The sequence below is a fragment of the Meles meles genome, chromosome 7 (genome assembly GCF_922984935.1).
Source record: "Meles meles chromosome 7, mMelMel3.1 paternal haplotype, whole genome shotgun sequence".
NCBI lineage: Eukaryota > Metazoa > Chordata > Mammalia > Carnivora > Mustelidae > Meles > Meles meles.
The window spans coordinates 67,989,630-68,009,415 of NC_060072.1; the positions used below are offsets into that span (position 1 = coordinate 67,989,630).

At 37.7% G+C, this 19,786-nt stretch overlaps 1 protein-coding gene across 3 annotated transcripts in view; it reads right to left on the reverse strand.

The window, feature by feature from the left end:
- STK38L (serine/threonine kinase 38 like) overlaps positions 1 to 19,786 on the reverse strand; it is a 79,474-nt gene that overhangs the window by 6,855 nt on the left and 52,833 nt on the right. For 2 of the 3 annotated variants that reach the window (XM_046012765.1, XM_046012766.1), the window contains 7 exons: positions 16,431 to 16,482; positions 9,457 to 9,579; positions 9,124 to 9,207; positions 2,388 to 2,511; positions 1,103 to 1,257; positions 666 to 768; positions 426 to 487 (listed from right to left, as the gene is read on the reverse strand). In XM_046012765.1, the coding sequence (XP_045868721.1) occupies positions 426 to 487; positions 666 to 768; positions 1,103 to 1,257; positions 2,388 to 2,511; positions 9,124 to 9,207; positions 9,457 to 9,579; positions 16,431 to 16,482 (703 nt within the window). The remainder of the gene's footprint in view (positions 1 to 425; positions 488 to 665; positions 769 to 1,102; positions 1,258 to 2,387; positions 2,512 to 9,123; positions 9,208 to 9,456; positions 9,580 to 16,430; positions 16,483 to 19,786) is intronic. The other variant, XM_046012767.1, reaches the window with a different exon arrangement.

Here is a 19,786-nt window from a genome sequence, read left to right on the forward strand (position 1 = left end):
TGTTAATATGCCAAACTTCCTGTTTACCTTGTCTATAAAGTCCTTAGAAACACACAACCACCTTACTTATGCTGATTGGCGGTTGTTTCAGAACAAGTATGAAAAATGGAACACACAAGGCATTCGCTACAATCACATTCATCTCAGTGAATTTTATATTGTGCTAATTACTAGTAAACAGGCTGCTTAATTATAGGTATGAGTCATAAAATTCTATAAAGTTAAATCATAAAGTAAAAATCAGCATTCACTTTTTAGGCAAGGAAATGTTACAGAGAAACTAAGAGAACTATGTGACCCCAGAAGCAGTTCTATCCTTGCTACAAAGTAAGTACTAATCATTGTGAAGATACAAAATGATAAAGCAAAACCGGAGTGAAATTTTAGGACCAGGTCAATCTTTCTTAAAGACCTGGCTAACTTACCAGCTGTCTCCGGTTCTTCTTCCATGTTTCTGCTTTCCTCTTTGAGTTCATGTTCTGAAATGCTAATTTCAACAAGAGAAATTGTAATTATAAGTGGAAAAACTCCACCAAAAAACAAATTCACATACATGTAAATACACTGGTTTAAGAAATGAGGAGAGGAAGAGAACTTTCAGTGCTCAACAATGCTGAATTAAACTAGCTACACTATGTCACACAGAAAAAAAGAATCAAACTTACAGAAGTCACTTGGCGGGTTGTGTGTAAGGTTTCTATAGAATTCGGTCCTATGAGCTTTCTTTAATCCCGTGCATAAACCAAAATCAGATAATTTTACATGACCCTATAAAAAAATCCAGTAAAATCAAGAGATTATTTTAACTTTGAAACAAAAGCCTTAAGGCAGTCATTATAAAAATTCTTAGCATTATAAAAATTCCTACAGGTGGTAAGTAAAATTATAAATATTTGATGATGACGATCGTTAAAAGTAGAAAATGGAAGACAAAGACAGCCATCCTCCCTTGATGTCATTTTTCACTGCCGAGTCTTTTCCCGTCACATCATTCTATGACATCACATAGTTGAGCAATAATATAAAGGGTAGTTGCCCATTCAATCACAAAATCAGCTCTATTATTCCATTAAAATAATCAGCAACCCAATAATTCACATACCTTGGCATCCAATAAAAGGTTGTCTGGTTTAATATCCCGATGGATGAAACCCAACTGGTGGATTGCATCAATTGCTAGAACAGTCTCTGAAATGTAGAACTGTGTCTCCTCTTCTGTCAAGGTATCTTTCTTCATTAGCAATGTCATCATGTCACCTCCATAAGGGAAACCAAGCATCATGTATTAGAAACACGTCAGGCCTCCTCTGTATCTGTACAACCTCTGCCTAATTTCTGCATTGTATGACCCACCCAGCAGACCGCCAACCATCTCTAGGGCCAAGTAAAAAAAGTGTCACTGCATCAGCAAAAGTTTCACAACATCTGATGATTTTTAAGGTAGAAAGTAGGTGATAATGAAGTAATATCTACCACTCAACATCCATAATAAATTGCTGAGGAAAATATGCTGAACTGAGGAAATGAATCAGAGTAAGCACACCTGGAAATGGGATAGAGTCTTTCAAATTCAAGTTTCAAAAATGTTCAGAGCTCTTCAGTCCATCAAAAACAGAACATTATCCCACCAAAAGACATTCTTTATTTTCAAGGAATTTTTTCTTTAAAAAGGGGCAAAGAATAAAAAATGGTAAACTTACAACTCAGAAATGACAACTGTTAATATTTTTTATGATATTTTGAGTCTTTTAAAAAAAATGTAGAAGTATTCTCTGTCCTCCATCCCATTTTATTCCGCTTTCCCTTTTTGCTGAGCAACCATTAGTGTGGACTTGGTTTGATGGGTATCCTTCTTGCTTATTTTTAAAATATGTTTTCATATACATATATCTTAATCTATGAAATTATGTTCTTTCATATTTTTAAAAATTACATAAATGGTATCAACTGTACATATAATTCCCCAGCTTGCTTTCTTACTCCACTGTTTCTGAGATCTTATTGAAATGGATAGAGCTCCTAACTTTTAGCTGCTGTAAAATATTTATATTTTATATTTATAGACCAGCCAGAGTTTCTCTTCCATATGCTATTTGCCCATTGGGTTGTTTGTCTTTCTCTTTAGTGACTTACTGTTCTTAACTCTAGACTTGCAACAATCTAACTAACTATACCCTGTTGACCAGACTGGTAGTATTTAAAATGTGCCAAATGTATCGTTCCTTCAAAATAATCTGATTTGTGGTAAAAATTAGCACTATTATGGGAGGAACTATAGGAAAACCATGACTGCTAGGAATAGAAGAAAAAACCTAAGCAACAGGATAATAATTACATGTAAAGATAAGCTTGTGTCAGTCTGTCATGACTATTATGTTTGTTTTTACCTCCAGGGAGAAATTCCATGATCAGATAAAGGTTCCTCTTATCTTGAAAACTATAAAACATCTTCACTACCCAGGCACCATCTGCTTCTACCAAAATATCTCTTTCTGCTCGGATATGGGCCACCTAGATGAATGTAGTTGGAAAAAATGATTGCAACACATTACACATCTTTCAAGTTGACCTCTTAAGAGACCCTTAACAATCATGAAGGAAAGAGGGAGTTTTAGAAAAGATTTGAAATACAGACGCATGTTCATATCCTCATTACATATAGAGAACCTCAGGAAATCTTTTATCTTTGGCCTGGAAAGGTGGGATCCACAGGTATGTTACAGAAGCTGATGCCTCTGAGGTAGGAAAATGATTAGTCCAAAAACTTTCCAACCAGAATCCTTCTTTGCCAAGGATCCTGGCTTTGTTATACAAATTTCAGCCCCAGGCCTTTTTTTTAAGGTTTATTTATTGAGAGAGAAAGAGGGGGGGGGGAGGAGCAGATGGGGAAGGAGAAGAAGGGAGAAAGAATCTCAAGCAGACTCTGCTTGAGTGCAGGGCGTGATGCGGGGTCAGATCTCATGACCCTGAGATCACAACCTGAGCCAAAACCAAGAGTCAGACACTTAACCGAGCAAGCCACCCAGGTGCCCTGGCCTGACTTTTGCAAGTTAAAACTAGTAAGCAATGCCTTAACAGTTTGGTATAACAAAGTCAGGATCCTTAGCAGACTGTTTTTAACTGCTATTAGTCAAAAAAAAGGGTGTTATGTGATTTTTAAATATTTGGGTTTTTTTTTAACAAGTAGAAACATTTATAATAACTTTGTATTATCTTGACAAATATAACTATATTATTTTCTGAAATATAAAAGCCTCTATAATATTTATTAACATGATCCGCAGCAAATTAGTGTAACTTTGGGGGTTTTGCTGCTGACTTGTCAGACATACAATTACTAGGGAGACTTTTATATGAACATTTTATAGACTGGAAAATTTTATAAACTGAGTAATTTATTGGGTTGGTATAATCAATTTTCAGATGTTTTGCATTAATATATTTATACATTTTCTCTTCAAAGATTAATAATAATATTTGATTTTATCCTTTTGCTGTTCTTATTGTGCATTATTATGAACTCTGGCCCAAAGCACATGAGAACCCAGATTTCCTAAGCCTTTTCACAGTAATGAAATATGATCTGCTTAAAATGTCATAGTTGGGATTACTGTATTTATTACCTAGTACAATAAATGCTCTGAGATCAAAGCACAGGAAAAACAGTTGAAAACTAAGAACTTGTTTTCTGGCATGAATAAAACTTTACAATCTCTGTGGATCTGTTTCATAGAGTGAACAATGGTATCAAAATTCCTACCGATGGTTTTTTACAAAGCGTTGTAAGATTAGTAAAGGAAAAACCTTAAACCTTTGATGCTGCATCTGCTGCTGTCAGGAAAAGTTATGTCATCAACTTGGCCTGATTGTTTTTAAATATCTTGAAGTTAGATTACAGGATGTTTTTAAAATGGGTCTATGTTTTCAAAGAATAGGACGCTTCGCACATAGTACCAAAATATCAGGGAGATAAGTTGCTACTTTGTGGATTGGTTAGTATTAAAGTAAATGTAATTAAACACTTCACATAATAACATATTAGAATTGAGTGGGAAAAGGTTTCCTAAAATGAAATTCAGTGGTTGCAAATGCAAATTAATTTATATAGGGGGCAAAACAGACTTGATGTTTGGGCTCCAGTGAGATTTTTCCCTGCATTCAGGAATGAACAGTGGTCAGAAGCTCTTCAACTTCTGGCAAAATATTCTAGATTAGTGCTGTCCAAAAGAAATACAATGCAAGCCACAGACTTAGTTTAAAATTCTCTAGTAACCACATAAAATATAAAAAGAAACAGGTGAAATATTTTTAATTATATATAGTTTATGTAACTCCATGTATCCAAAATGTTATCATTTCGGTACATAATCAATATAAAAATTATTGAGTTTTGTTAGGAAGTCTTCAAAATTTGATATATATTTGCCATTTACACAGTCTCAATTCAGACTAGCTACACCCAATAGCCATGCGTAGCTAGTAAGCTGACGACAATAGCTAGAACGAACTGCTCCTTTTGTCCCTTCTCCAAAACCCTATTCAGGACTAATCCCATAAGGCTTGGTTAGATCCTGTTTATCTCTTTGTCTCTGAGGCTCTACATCTTGACCCAGACCTTTTTTCTTACCATTATCTGTAATTCTCTAATACACTGTAATACTTCGACCTTTCTTGAGTTTCAAACCAGCCTCTTCCCTATGGAATTGGCGTGTCTTCAAAAAAGTCCTCTATCATCTCACCTCTGGACAGTTCCTTCACCTTGTCATCCTAACTGATGATTCTTCTCATCAGGCTGTTGACAATTCTGTCTTCCTGCACAGTGAGCTCTCAAGAATGATCTGCTCTCCTCTCATGCCTTATGTGGCAAGGGGGTAGGTTTCCTGCTCATTCTCATGCTGCTTCCATACCATTGTGACACTCTCCTTCTCTGCAGTTCCTTGAAGTGCACCCTGTGAAACTCCATCAGCCATCATCTATCCTCATGGCTATCGTTTACAGAGCTCCAGGGCAATTCCTCTCACTCACTTATAACTTCAGCTCCTGGCTCACTATCAACTTCCTTTCCAATTTCTCCATTCATGGATGGATTTCGACCTCCATAAGGGTGAACCATCAAATGCCCTATCTACTGACTTCCTCCTCATCTACAATGATCTCTTCTGCCTCTGCACCTCAGCCACCCATGGAAGCGTCCTAGCCTTCTCATCACCTAAAACTGTACCCCCTCTAAAATCTCCATTTTGAGGAACTCTATTTCTACCTTTCATCTTCCAGATCTCTTTTTCTTATATTTCAATCTCCCTTCCATGGATTCTACAACTTTTTCTCTATTACTCTCCTCACAATCTCGTATCTTTTTCTACCCAGCCTAGATTCCATCATTATAATCACTCTTTTTGCAAACACTCTGAACTCCCTCATCCCCTTCCTCCATTGTATTTGCCTGACAAAACACCAACCTTAATTAGACTCAAATTTCTGTCTATTCTCTACCTACCCCAGAGCAACTAAGTATTCTACAGAAAGGTCACCCAACTATGCCAACTGGTTTCATGGTACATTTATGACTGCAAATCTCAACAGGCATTCAATTGCATTTCCCAGGCAAGTCTGCTTTCCCACCCTTTAAGTCAATAGTTGTGACTATTTCACAAATTCTCCCTCTTTATGCCTCCAGCAAGCTATCTGTCCCTCCTCTACTCTGAGATGATGACCTCACTTATTTGCACTCAGGCAGAAACATGGTACCTGAGGCTGCTAGGTCAACCACCCTGCATTTGTTCCCATTTTCTCTCCCTCTTCTTCCTGTTCCAATGGATAGGTACACGTCCATTCCTATCGAAGATCAACTCTTCTTTTTTTTTTTTTTTTAATTGTATTTATTTGACAGAGAGAGCAAGCAAAAGCAGGGGGAGCAGCAGGCAGCGGGAGAGGGAGAAGCAAGTTCCCTGCTGAGTAAGGAGCCTGACGTGGAGCTGGATCCCAGGACCCTAAGCTGAAGGCAGAGGCTTAACCCACTGATTCATCTAGGCACCCCAACTCTTCTGTCTTCTAATGTATTCCTATAGCTATCCTCCCCCCTCCTGGACCTTCAATTTCTTTTTCTAATGCATTCTTCTCAACAGAATCAAAACATTTCCTGTCTTTAAAAATAAAAAGAAAAGAAAATTCTTTTTATCCCAAGTCTCACTTTATAAATCTGTTCTTTGTTCTGCCTCACATGAAAGATTTATCTGCATTCACGCTCCCTGCTCTTTGCTTCCCATTTTTCTATCTCACCATTTCAGTTAGGCTTCTGCACTGCAAACCACTGGAAATGCCCTTGCCAAGTTATTAAAAATCTCCATATTGTGACATCCACTGGCTTGTCTTCCTCTTGTACTCTCTTAGCAGCATTCAACTATGTGGTACACTTTCTTCTCTTGGCTTCCATGACACCATGTTCTCTCAGTTTCCCCCACCTGATTAGATGTTCCCTCTTGGTCCCTTTTGCTGGTTTCTCTTCTGCCTTTTGTTTCCTAGGGCTTATATATAGGCCCTCTTTCCTTCTCTATGTTTTCTAGGCAATTTCATCTTGTCCCCAATAGATGGTCAATATGATGGCTTCCAAATTATATTTCTAGAGAAACTTCTCTCCAGATTCCAGCCAACTGTGAACTCAGTATCTCTTGAATCTAACAGGCAGCTCAAACTCAATATGCCACAAGGAGAACTCTTCATTTCCACTATCTCCAAATGTTATTTCTTCAGTCTTTTCTAAATCAGAAAACAACACCATCATGTATCCCATTCCTAAATGAAACTCTAGGTATTATCCTGATTCTTCCATTTTTTCCTCACTATCCTCACCCATCCTCTCATCCCCCAATGTACAGGACACCACAGAAAATCCTGCTGGCTCTTCCACTAAAACATATACTTAATCTGTCAGACTCTTCCTCAGCTTCTCTGCTGTGAGCCACAATCACATCCTGGCTGAAAGTGGTTCACCGGTTTCTAAATCGCCTTCTCTGCTTCACTTCTTGTTTTCCCCATCAGCAAGCAAAGGGATTGATTCATCTTTGTAAAACCTCAATCAGACATACCATTCCCCTGTTCAAACAAAAGCATCTTCCCATTGCATTTAGAATAAAACCAAAATGCTCTATCTTGGCCATCAGAGGTCTCTGGGATCTGCTCCCTTTCTACATCTCCTACCATCCTTTGTGCACTGAATTCTAGCCACAACGGCTTCTTGCCTCAGGACCTCTGCATCTGCTGTCTGGATGTTTGTTCTACATGATCTTTTCTGTCATTCTTTCTCATTATTCTGTCTTTCACCAAATAATTCTCTCTTCAGAGAAACACTACCTCATCTAATTCTTCCTCCTAAAACCAGATCATCTGCATCAATTTATCCTTTTGTACAAACTTTCTTTATAGTCTTTCTCAATCATGACTATTTGAGATAGCTGTCTGTGTCCCCAGTACTAGAAAAAAATAAGGATCAGGTTTGTCCTGTTAATCCCGCCTATGTGTTTATCTACAACACCACAGACCCATTTGGCACATCACTGGCCCCCAGTAAATACTTGTTGAGCACAGGAAATAGAAATAAAGTGAAAGAATGCAGTGAAAATTCAAGGTGGGGCATATTTGAATAAAAATAAATATTATACTGCCATAGTAACTATGGAAGCTTTAGGCGGGACTTTCCTCAGCTGCTGCTAAGGTGCTGACTCCTTCTGAGGAAGCCAGGACCGACTTGGGTGAGACTCTCACTTCCTCTGGTGACTAGCACCGTGTGGGTACAGCACTACTCGGCCTCTGTGGCCTCTGTCTCTGGCTTGCTACCAACATCTGTCTACTCAGCCCTCATCCTCCAGTCACAGAGGATAAGATTAATGGCCTCATCAGAGCAGCGGGTGTAGAAGCTGAACCTTTCTGGCCAGGCTTGTCTGCAAAGGCCCCTGGCCAATGTCAACATCAGTATCAGGAGCCTCATCTACAAACAAAGGGCTACGGACCCACCCCAGCAGGAAGTCCTGCTCCCTCCACTGAGGCTGCCCTGGCTAAGGAGAAGGAATTGAAGCAAAGAAAGGAGAATCCCAGGAGTTTGATGAGGACCTGCAGTTTGGTCTTTTTGCCTAAATCTCTTCTGTAACTTGTTCAGTTAAAAGCTGAACTCTGAAGTAAGCTTTACAGGGACTGAAAGACTGAAGTAGAATATTAGGCAGAGAGAGGGGCCATACTCCCTCTTTATCTGGTTGTTGAGACCTTCCCTAGCATATGTAATCCACTTAGGGTTCTATAGAGCCTCTATCCAGACTAGAAACAGAGGAATGCATAAATAATACTAGTGATATTCTCGGATTTATGGCCCACCCTTAAGCTGCATTAAGTCACAGGAAACATAGAGAGTCCAGGAGAATGACATTGGGGGAGGGGGTGGTTTACAGATTTTGGAAATATGTTAAATCAGCAACTTCTCAGGAGACTGGTCTTGCTTATATGTGATAGGGATTAAGGAAACTGAGAACTGTCCCTTATTTTCACTGAAGTCAGAAAAGAAGGTATTTTGTAATGGAGTAAATGTTTGTGTACCCTCCCGCCCTAAATTCCCGTGATGATGAACCCCCAGGGTGACTGAATTTGGAGGTGGAGCCTCTAAGGAAGTGATTATGGTTAGGTGAGGCCAGAGAGGGAGAGAAGTATGATAGCATCCTTGTAGGAAGAGGCACCCGAGCGCTCGCTCGCGTTCTCTCTCTGTGCAAATGTGAGGACCTGGTGGGAAGGCAGCCATCTGCAAGCCAGGAAGAGCACTTCACCAGACTCAAACCCTGCCAGAACCCTCATCTTGGGCTTTCAGCCCCCAGAACTGTGAGAAAATAAATTTTTGTTGTTTAAGCCACCCAGTCTGTGGTATTTTGTTATGGTAGTCTGAACAAACTAATACAATTTCAGATTATAAATTTGGAAGAAATTTTAGCTATAAGAATTGAGAAACAATAAAACAGGCTATCAAAAAATTAATAGACTATACAGTAAGATGTGTAGACTTCTTTTTACAAATTCCAATATTAACATGGACTCTAACACCTCGTCAGTGGTATTCCTTTTGGTTGTATGTTAAAGAACTCATACCTGCTCTTTTTCAAGCATATCAGCTTTTCTCAATATCTTCATTGCATAGATATGGCCTGTATCTTTCTTCTGGACCAGCCGCACCTAGAGTGTAAAAATTGACCATGCTATCAATGTTATGCAATCCCTACTATTGATTTAGGAACAAAAGGTAAGTTCTTTTAAAGAGATCAGTGTTTCAATTTGCCATTGCTTATATTTTTAGGAATTCTGAATATTAAACTATTCTGATACATTAAGCTATTTTAATACATATTAGCCTATTGGAATACATATGTTAAACTATCTAAAGCTATCTATTTTCAACGGCAGTGTCTTTAAAAAAGAAGTAACCTCTCCAAATGCTCCTCTTCCTATAACTTTCAGAGACTCAAAGTCATCCAGGCCAAGTCTGGTCCTCTTGAGCCGCAAGAACTCTGTTTCCTTTCGGGCATGTTGTGATCGGCGTAATTTTTTCTATCAAAAAAAGACAATTTAAAAGGATGATTCTAAATTTAGATTGCTATAAAGGAAGCCTGTAGTATTAAAAGAAATGTAAAATGGGGATGAAGTATCTTAAATATTATATACTAATGTTAGAACTTATTTAACCAAAGTTGAGTATTCATTAATCTTGGAAAGAATAAAACAATCTAAAGAAAACATTTTTTGTGTTCACCAATTGATAAATCTTTATTCTTGAGGTGGACTCCATTAAATATTTCATCTTAATGAAGTTCATCTTATACGTCATGTATATGCTAACTTAATTCATAAAGAAAAGTTAAGCTTTAGGAAAAGCTAATTATATTCTGATCATGAATTTTACCATCAGGCAATCTACTTTGCTTCAATTCTCTAATTTCTAGGTTGTTCTGTCACAACTACTGAAACCTAGGACACCAAGATAACACCACAGTAGTGTTTCCATGGAAATTTACTTATGATGGAATTTTTTCTCAGATAAATTTTAATAAATTGCTTTGAGATTTGGCACACAACTTCCTAAAAATATGAGATTACAAAAAAGTAGTAATAATTACATGAAGAATTCATTAAGATATTCAAGTCAGGGGACACCTGGGTGGCTCAGTGGGGTAAAGCCTCTGCCTTAGACTCAGGTCAGGATCCCAGGGTCCTGGGATTGAGCCCCGCATCAGGCTCTCTGCTCAGCAGGGAGCCTGCTTCCATTCCTCTCTCTCTGTCTGCCTCTCTGCCTACTTGTGATCTCTGTCTGTCAAATAAATAAAAATTAAAAAAAAAAAGATATTCAAGTCAGGAATTTCATAATATGCTCTCCAAAGATCGCCAAAAAATAACTAACACTGATAAAAAAACATTATGAAATACCCAAAGGTTACATTTGGAAGGGATGTTTACTTTATTGTTCTAAATGTCATGTTCCCCCTGACCAAACAAAACTCTGTTGACATTCTGTTAGTTCCCAGTAGAGGTCTCATATAGTAGGAATTAAACAAAAATAAAAAAGTTAAGCACCTGTTCACCATCAACTGAACCCTACCAGGCTTTCAAGAGTTCTATTCTGAGGGAAAGTCAAGTCGAAGTGGCCATCTTAGCTCAGAAACACTGCTTTTGTACAAGGTATAATCACTGAATGGTGTCTTACTATTCCTGTATATATCTATTTTCAAAAAGGTATGGCAAACTATCAATTAACTGGAAATGGGTAAATGTGCATCACCAGTGCAATGGAATTCTGATACTTCCAATACAATTAATCTAAGAAGATGCGATCAAGAAATTATATCCTCAAAAAAAAAAAAAAGAAAGAAAGAAAGAAAGAAATTATATCCTCAATTTAAACATCTTTAAACAGCTGAATGAAGTTATGCACACAGGCACATCAAGGTGGAAACAGTGAAGACTATTTTTTGGTTCAAAAATGCCCACTAACTTGTGGAGCATATGGAATAACACAGAGGACATGGGGAGATGGAGAGGAGAAGTGAGCTGGGGGAAATCGGAGCGGGAGATGAACCATGAGACACTGTGGACTCTGAGAAACAAACTGAGGGTTTTGGAGGGCAGGGGGGTGGGGGATTAGGTGAGCCTGGTGGTGGGTACTGAGGAGGGCACGTATTGCATGGAGCACTGGGTGTGGTGCATAAACAATGAATCTTGGAACACTGAAAAAATAAAATAAATGTTTTTTTTAAAAAGCTCATTGAATAGTTGTTGTTTTTTTTAAAATAACTGAATTACTATAGTAAAACAAAAGAGCCCCCAAGAGCAGCCTATTTTAAGACTAATTAAAAAGACCACATGGTGGGGGCACCTGGGTGGCTCAGTGGGTTAAGCCGCTGCCTTCGGCTCAGGTCATGATCTCAGGGTCCTGGGATGGAGCCCCGCGTCGGGCTCTCTGCTCAGCAGGGAGCCTGCTTCCTCCTCTCTCTCTCTCTCTCTCTCTCTCTCTGCCTGCCTCTCTGCCTACTTGTGATCTCTCTCTGTCAAATAAATAAATAAAATCTTAAAAAAAAAAAAAAAGGCCACATGGTGGCACTATAGTATCATGTCTTTCAAGTACCAAAGAGGTTTGGGGGGTGGTTATTACATAAATGAATAAATGTAAGAATTTTGAAACTCTTTCTGGGTTTCTGATTTGTGGAGTATAAAATGGAGTACAGTTGGGTGTCGTTTCAGAAACTTGTTTAATCTGAATGGAAAAGATGATCTCATTACCATAATCATGCTCAACATCAATAGGAGAGAGGCCACTAAAGAAAATAATGTTCACTAATATTTAATAGCTTGTGTAATGCAGCAAGTAAACAATGTTTATGTAGTCTGGGGCACAGCTATTTAATGGCCAAAAGAGAGAATCACAAGTATAGGGAGGGAGCACATAATTCTACAAAAATGGGACCACACTATAACATTGTTACATTATTTTTTTAAAAATACACATTTTTTAAAGATTTATTTATTCTTATTTTAGATAGAGAAAGAGGAGGTGTAGCAGTGGGAGAGTCAGGGAGAGAGGAGAAGCAGACTCCCCACTAAGTGGAGCCCAAGGCCCCAAAACCCTGAGATCATGACCTGAGCCAAGACCAAGAGTGCCCCCACAATGATATTAGTCTTAAAATCAGTGTTGCAGTTCAGAGGGAGGTGAAGCAAACTAGCATTAAAAAATATATTGATGAAACACCTGGGTGGCACAGTCGGTTAAGCATAGGACTCTTGGTTTCCATTCAGGTCATGAGATGGAACCCCGTGTATGGCTCTGGGCTCAGCTTGGAGACTCTCTCTCTCTTCTTCCTCTGTCCCTCCTGCACATGCACTGCTCTCTCTTTCTCAAATAAATAAGGAAATCTTAAAAAATATATTGATGACATGATGAGCCTGAGTATATAGAATTGTTAATTCACTATAATGTATACCTGTAACTAATCTAACACTGTATCAACATACAGTTATATATTATTATATATTATTAATATTAATTATTAATATTAATTATTAATTAATAATATTAATTATTATATTAATATTATATATTATTATACTAGGAAGTAAAGAATAAACTCAAAAAATATATTGATAAAAAAAGCATGTTGATGTATCTGCTCATGACTTGTGTAGATTAAGTAGCCTTGAAAAACAAATAACACTTTTGTAGTAATCATATTCTCTTTTGCCAAAGAGAAAAATTTGTGGGCAGGCTTAACATTTCATGGCTCCCTTTGCAGCTTAAATTTGCTTATTTTGTTTTTCCATTGAGTGCATAATATTCCATGTCTGATGGGATTTTCTTAAGTGAGATGAAACTAGACATGCATCGTTTTCTTCCTTTCTCCATTCCTTTTTAAATGGGTAGTCCTCAAATTCTCCATCTGCGAGATGTCCAGTTTTTGTGTAAGACAGACAGTGTACACAGAAGTTCTGAGATAGGAAAGAGTTCAGCTGGCAACTTTGTCTCCATATATATCCTCTATATGACCACAGTACATGGTTTAATTTTCACAAATAACTTTCATGAATTATTTTATAAAGATTTTCTATTATGAATGAATGAAGGATAAATACTAGCTTTCACTTTAAAACTAGATTTTTATAAAACAATTTTATTTTTAAAAAATCCACCACAGGGCATCTGGGTGGCTAAGTCAGTTAAGTGTCTGCCTTCAGCTCAGTTCATGGTCTCAGGGTCCTGGACTGGGCTCCCTTATCAGAGGGGAGCCGCTTCTTTTTCTCCCTCTGCCCCTCCCCCAACTTGTTTTTTTTTTCTCTCTCTAATAAAAAAGTAAAATCTTTAAAGAGAAAAATCCACCCCACATAATGATAGTTGCAACATATTTTATATCAAGGTTAAGAGAGGATGTCTATTTTGTAGAATTTGCCATGACCTAAGCCCTGGCATGGGGCCTAATAATAAGCACTTGTGGAATTAAAATAAAAAAATTTTAGAAGTTTTATAGTTATTATGGGCCACTAACTGTTTTTAGGTATAAACCATATCACACTTTCTCCAAGTTAATTAGAAGAATTAAAGAAAACAGCTCTAAATGTATTTTCTCCTTCCCGGTGCAGAATAGAGATTGCAAACTGAAAGCTACTAATTGTATTCAACCTACAGATGTATTTGATTTTGCCTATAAGTTGCTCTTAAAACACTTGAATTATTTGCCAATATTTTAAAAAAGCAAGTGATGTCACATAAAAGTCCAGATTTCCAGCCTCTCTTGAAAAACAGGAACTTGGCCATACTGGGCCAAAGAGGCAGTCAGTCCTCTTTTGATGGACATCAGTTCTCTAATTGACACCAGTCATCAGGTGACATGGAGAACAGGGCTGGTGCTCCTGTCTCTTTTCAGTAAAGTGAAAAGGGATATGTCTTTATCAAAAGATAAGCTGTGAGGATCCGATATTTTAGAAAAAGAAAAAAAAATAGAGTCTATTTCTTTGTGGAAATGAAAAAATATTCTTGGGAGTTGAACATGCAAACAAAGTGTGTTGGATCAAAAGAATATATAACCTAAGATATCATGAAAACAATACAGCCAGCTTCCCTCATTCATGTTATCTGCTTGACCTCCAAGCATCTATTTTTATAATTTCTCCCTTGAGAATTCAAATTAAGATCTTTTTTTTTTTAAAAAAAGATTTTATTTATTTATTTGACAGAGAGAGATCACAAGTAGGCAGAGAGGCAGGCAGAGAGAGAGAGAGAGAGAGGAGGAAGCAGGCTCCCCGCTGAGCAGAGAGCCTGATGGGGGCCACGATCCCAAGACCCTGGGATCATGACCTGAACTGAAGGCAGAGGCTTAACCCACTGAGCCACGCAGGTGCCCTCAAATTAAGATCTCATGCTTAAGATTCATTTACATATATAATATTTCTCTATACACACAAATATAATGATGTATAATATGCATTAATATAATTATAAGATTATTAATAATAAGGATGTTATTAATACTAATGAATAAATGAGAAAAGGTGTGTGCTTTGCTTTATTTTTTCTTTATCGACTGTAATACAGATCTAAATCACTGCCTTTCTCACTTACAGTTTAAAGAATATAATTAAATGAGTTTTAAGACATTTATCATAGTAATTTTATGCAAATAATTTAGGTTTTCTATGCTGAGTCAACTGATTAATAAAGTAACCACATTTGGTACAAATCATAAAATGTTTTATTTTATTTAAACAGTGCCAGCAGAAAAATAAAGGAACAGTCTTAGGAAAGGTACAGGAAAGACTAAATAATGGTTTGATTTCAAGTCATCATTTGGAAGATCACTCTTAAAGTACAGAAATTTCTGATCACTGAAAACTGCTAAACTGATTACTCTCAGTTGTATCTCCCTATTGCCTGTACATTTCTTAGTAAACTACTACCAGCCTAGCCTTTCCATATGTTCTGTCAACTTCCTTTGCTGTTTCCTTTACTGCATTCTTTATAGTTCATTGTCCGGCAATTATTTTCTGTTTATCTCATAATTCTAATGTAAGTCTCCCTATTTTCCTAAGATTCAAATCAGTTGTTATCTCTTCCATGAAACCTTTTCTGATCCCTATATTAAAAAATCCCTGTATTTTCGAAGTTTGCCACATTCTATCATGTCTATGTATTTTTATGCACACATCATCATCATCACTCCTTCTAACTGGTAAATTCCTGGAGGAAAAGGTCATTGTTCCTTTATTCACCAAATATTTATTCTATCTGTAGCCCTCTGCCGTGTCTGGAGGTGTAAAGCTGAATAAGACATCATGAAGTGTCTACTGTGGGAGGGGATATTTTAGCGCTGCCGCAGGGACAGGAACAGTGTTCGTGCCGAACGTAGGGAAGATTTCCCCGTGGAACTGAGGCTGGAAGTGAGGCCCAGAGGTAACCGAAGAAGAATGGGAATTGCATAAGGGTAAAGAAGTTCTAAGTGGCAGAAATAGCCTGTGAAACGTCCACAGGCAAGAACATGGAGGTCAAAGTAACCCAGGTGTGGTGGTCGGCATGGGGCTGGGGAACAAGAGATGAGGCTAGGATGAAACCACAGAGACCTAACTGGGAAGGCTCCAGCACTCATCTGAGAGTACTCAGGACCCAGTGACGGGTATTAGGCAAAAGAATTACGGGATCAAACCTGTTTTTAGATCGAGAACTCCGGGTGGAGTATGCAGAAAACCTGGGGGTGGGAGCGGGGCCCAGACTGCAGGAAGAGAGCCCAGCTGGGGGCAGTTTTTCTTCAAGTGAACACATAGTAATTTAAAGATGGGGAGAGGCACTGGACTAGAGAACTGGATGGTTTTAAGAAATGTTCAGGAAAAACTGTGAGAACATTTGGCGATTCACTGATTCTTCTTGGAGCCCACTTTTCCTGTTCCGTGCACTTAGGTTACTGTAGACCCTGTTCACTAAACCTATGTTCTCAGAATTGAAACGATAAAAAGCTGCCTCCTTTTAAAGATCTTCATCATAGCAAGAAAGTAAGAAGCCCATATTCAAATGATGAAATACACATTACCTAAGTTATAAAATAATCTAATATCAATACACGAAAAAAGTCACTGGGGTTGTCATTACCCAGCAATTAGTCCCTTCCCCAATAACTTGCTTGGGATATAATTGACATACATATAACACAAGTTTAAAGTCTACAATGTCTAAAGCAAGTTTAAGGCCTACAATGTGATGTTCTGATGCACATACATATCATGGAATGATTACCACAATAAGGCTAGTTAAAATACCCATCGCCTCATATAAGTAACTTTTTTTATAGTGAGAACAGTTAAGATCCACTCTTAGTAAATTTTAAGTACATAGTATCATTAACTACAGTCGCAGTAATTACAGCTAACATTACCTCTTCATCTGCTAATCCTTCCTCTTCCATGGCCACTTCTAATTTCTTCTGCCTTTTCAAAGAAAAAATAATTTAAATTTTAAATACATTCCTAACTATTATCATTTAAGAAATGTTCATTTATTTATTTGAGTTTACCACTTCAGTTTGCTATGCTAAAAAAAGATATCTCAAGTTGAATCAAAATAATCATTAAGAATAGTTTTCTTTCTCAAAATATAAATCCAACCCAGATTTCACTTTCTCATATTGGCCAAATGAAAAATTTGCTTCTAATGCTGCTTAAATCAATGATTAACAAAGGTGACTAATATTCTAGTAAGGAAAATGTTCTCTAATATGCAAACCACCAAAATCATTAACATTTATCAGTGTTTACATTGGAAGTATATAAAAGTGACTATAATGACTAAAAGTATAAATATTTTAGGTGGCTATCCCTGTTTGAACCCTGATTCTAATACTTATTATCTAAATGAGCTTGTGGAAGGCCTTCATTTAATGTCTAAGCTTGATTTCATAATCAGTCAATGAAAAAAGTTCAATGTAATTGAGTGTATTTTATTCTAATTCTTTGCAAACTGTACATTTAAAAAACCCCACTAACCACCAGAGCATTTGCTTTTCTATGTACAGCCAAGTCCAGTTATTCCTCATTTTTAGATGACATCACCAAAGTTAGTCAAGCTAAGCACTGCGGGGAGATGGGGAGGAAAAGGGAAAGGGCCAGAGGATGAAGGAACCAGTAACTACGGAGATGGTTGTGATACAAATTTTGCAACTCATTTCCAACTGAATATTCATCATTTTACTTCTATCATATTGGTTTTGCCTAGAGATAAACCTGAGTGAGCTCTTTCTGATTAGTTCTGGAGTACGTGAGAGTAAGACTAACTTTCCAGGATTTACCTACATGGGAACACAAGGGTTGAGGATTAAAATCATCATATACATTTTTTAGCATTTGTCATTTACAATATGCCTAAAGGTAAGCTCTTTCCTAACCCCTTATTCTTACAGAAAATTCATAAAAATATCTAATGGCTGTTCATCAATCAGTACCCCAAAGGCAATGATACCTAATGGCATGTTCTCTGACTACTTCCCCAACATTTCTAATAGATACCTTGGTGCGTTATCACACTGATTTTTATCTTTCATTTACACACTATTCTCTGAAGCCCAACCCTCAGAACGGAGTAAGCTCTGTGCCTGCCATCATGCTCCTCTGGGCCCCACATAGCCGCTTGTTGAATGATTCTGAGTTTTCTCCTCGGCAGACAGAATGCACAGTGGAGGAGGACCGCTAATCTGGGAGGGCCCATTTGCATACAGGCAACTTCATTCTCCCAAATCTCCACTGCCCCCTTTCCTCACTGCTTACCAAGACTAACACTTCAGGGAATCATCCCTTACTCTGGAGACAGAGGCAGTAACCTTCGTATGTTTCTACCATATCTAAACAAGAAGACCTGTGGCTTCTCTGGTACCTGAAAATAGTTTTCCTCCTAAATGTCCTGATACTTTGTTCTGATTGGTACTTTATTTGGGTTATGTATTTACTCAATTAGTTAAGCCTTAAAAATTCATCACATGTAGTCCTAAAGTATAAGCTTTGAGAAAATATGAGCTGTTTAATATGACTTCCATGGCACCAAGCTGAAACTGCTTCCCCCCAGTACCCCCCTTCTTGAAATAACAGCAGATACTTTCAGTCTTACTTCCCTTTGTTTGGAAAGAGGGCAAAACTTAATTACTGAAAGATTTCATCAAGAAAAGACAATGAGCCTTCAAAATTCTGATGCGTAACTTCAGTGTCTGCCTCCTGAAAAAGCAGTCTTTCTTTCCCTGATTCTCTTCTACTTCATTCACTCTCCCTTGGTGACTGGATCAATTCCAGAGACTTTCATTGTACTTACAATTAGTATAATTACTCATATGTTTGGATTCATTTCTAACTGATTGTGTGGTTTCTATTTGTGTCAACTTTTTGGCGTTTTACTTTTTCTTTTTCCCTTGCCTTATTTTGAACCAGGATTTTTTCCTCATTCCATTGTTTCCCTTCCACTAGTTTGGAAGTTATAAACTCTATTAGTCTGAAATGAATCAATCTTTACCTCTCTGTATGTTGTGCCTCTACTGTGGTGACACAAAGATCTCTAGAAACATTTTAATGATACTGCCCTCCTGACTGATAGTCCACTGCTGGAAAATATCTTAATTCTACTTTTAAAAATGTATAAGACATTATCATTATTGCTACAGTTTTTACACCATTTGTGTTGAGATTTATCCCCACATTTATATTTAGATCTGTTTGTGATCACTTTCTTTCAGCCTAAATTGAATCTTTTGGAAGTTTTGGTGATGGTGAATTTAGTTTAACCTGCTTCTACTCCAGCCTCTTTCCTCTCTTCCTTTAGGAACTCTGGTTAAAGATGTTAGCTCTCCTTGCTATTCTCCATATTTCTCAACTCTCATTCCTCTCTTTCTGCCTCTGCGTCTCTAGGTTAACTTCTGAATAATTACTTGTTTTATTTTCTAGTTCAATTCTCTGCTCAGCTTGGCTGATCAGTAGTGAGACCTGTCCAACATTTCATACCTAGCTAGGCGCCACTTTTGTCAATCTTTCTTGCTCCCAAGTTCTATTCTATTGTTGTCACGATCCTTGATTCAAGCCCTTTCTATGTGCCTGCACTACACGTCACTAGCCTTCCCTGTTTCTTATCTCTCCATGCACAATCCAGTCTGTACATGACAACTAAAGCACTTTTCTGGAGAAACACCGTGATCATGGATTGTGTTCAAAAATCCTCAGGCCTCTCTACTCCCATGAGAACAGTTACATTAGCAAAGCATCCTAGGCTCCCAAGGAAAGCTGAAATCCAGCTTGAGCTAGACTGGTTCTTGCTTGACCCAGCACCAAAGGCCATTTCCTCTGTCGGTATTATCCTTCCTCCTGCTCTTTTATCTCATTCTTCTCCCATTAATGCATGTGTAATTAAAACTCTTCCTTGAGAGCCCTGATAAATGCCACCACCATTTATGACACCCTCCCAGTTACTTTAGTCAAAAGCAATCTCTCCCTTCTTTGCCCTTCTCTTAGTGATGCTTTCCACTCTTTCATGTCATATTTATGGGCCTTATCTCCCTCTTCAGAGTTTTCTGAAGGCAAAATAACACATCGTTCATGTTTTTATTCCTCTACCTCTGCTTACACTCTATACATGTTTTGGATAATTAATAACATTAATTATTCATGAAGTATAAAGATAAATCATAATTTCATGGTTAGAAATGTTTTACTGAAGGTATTAATTGATGTGATTTAAGTATATGGGGGCACAGGGCAAGAA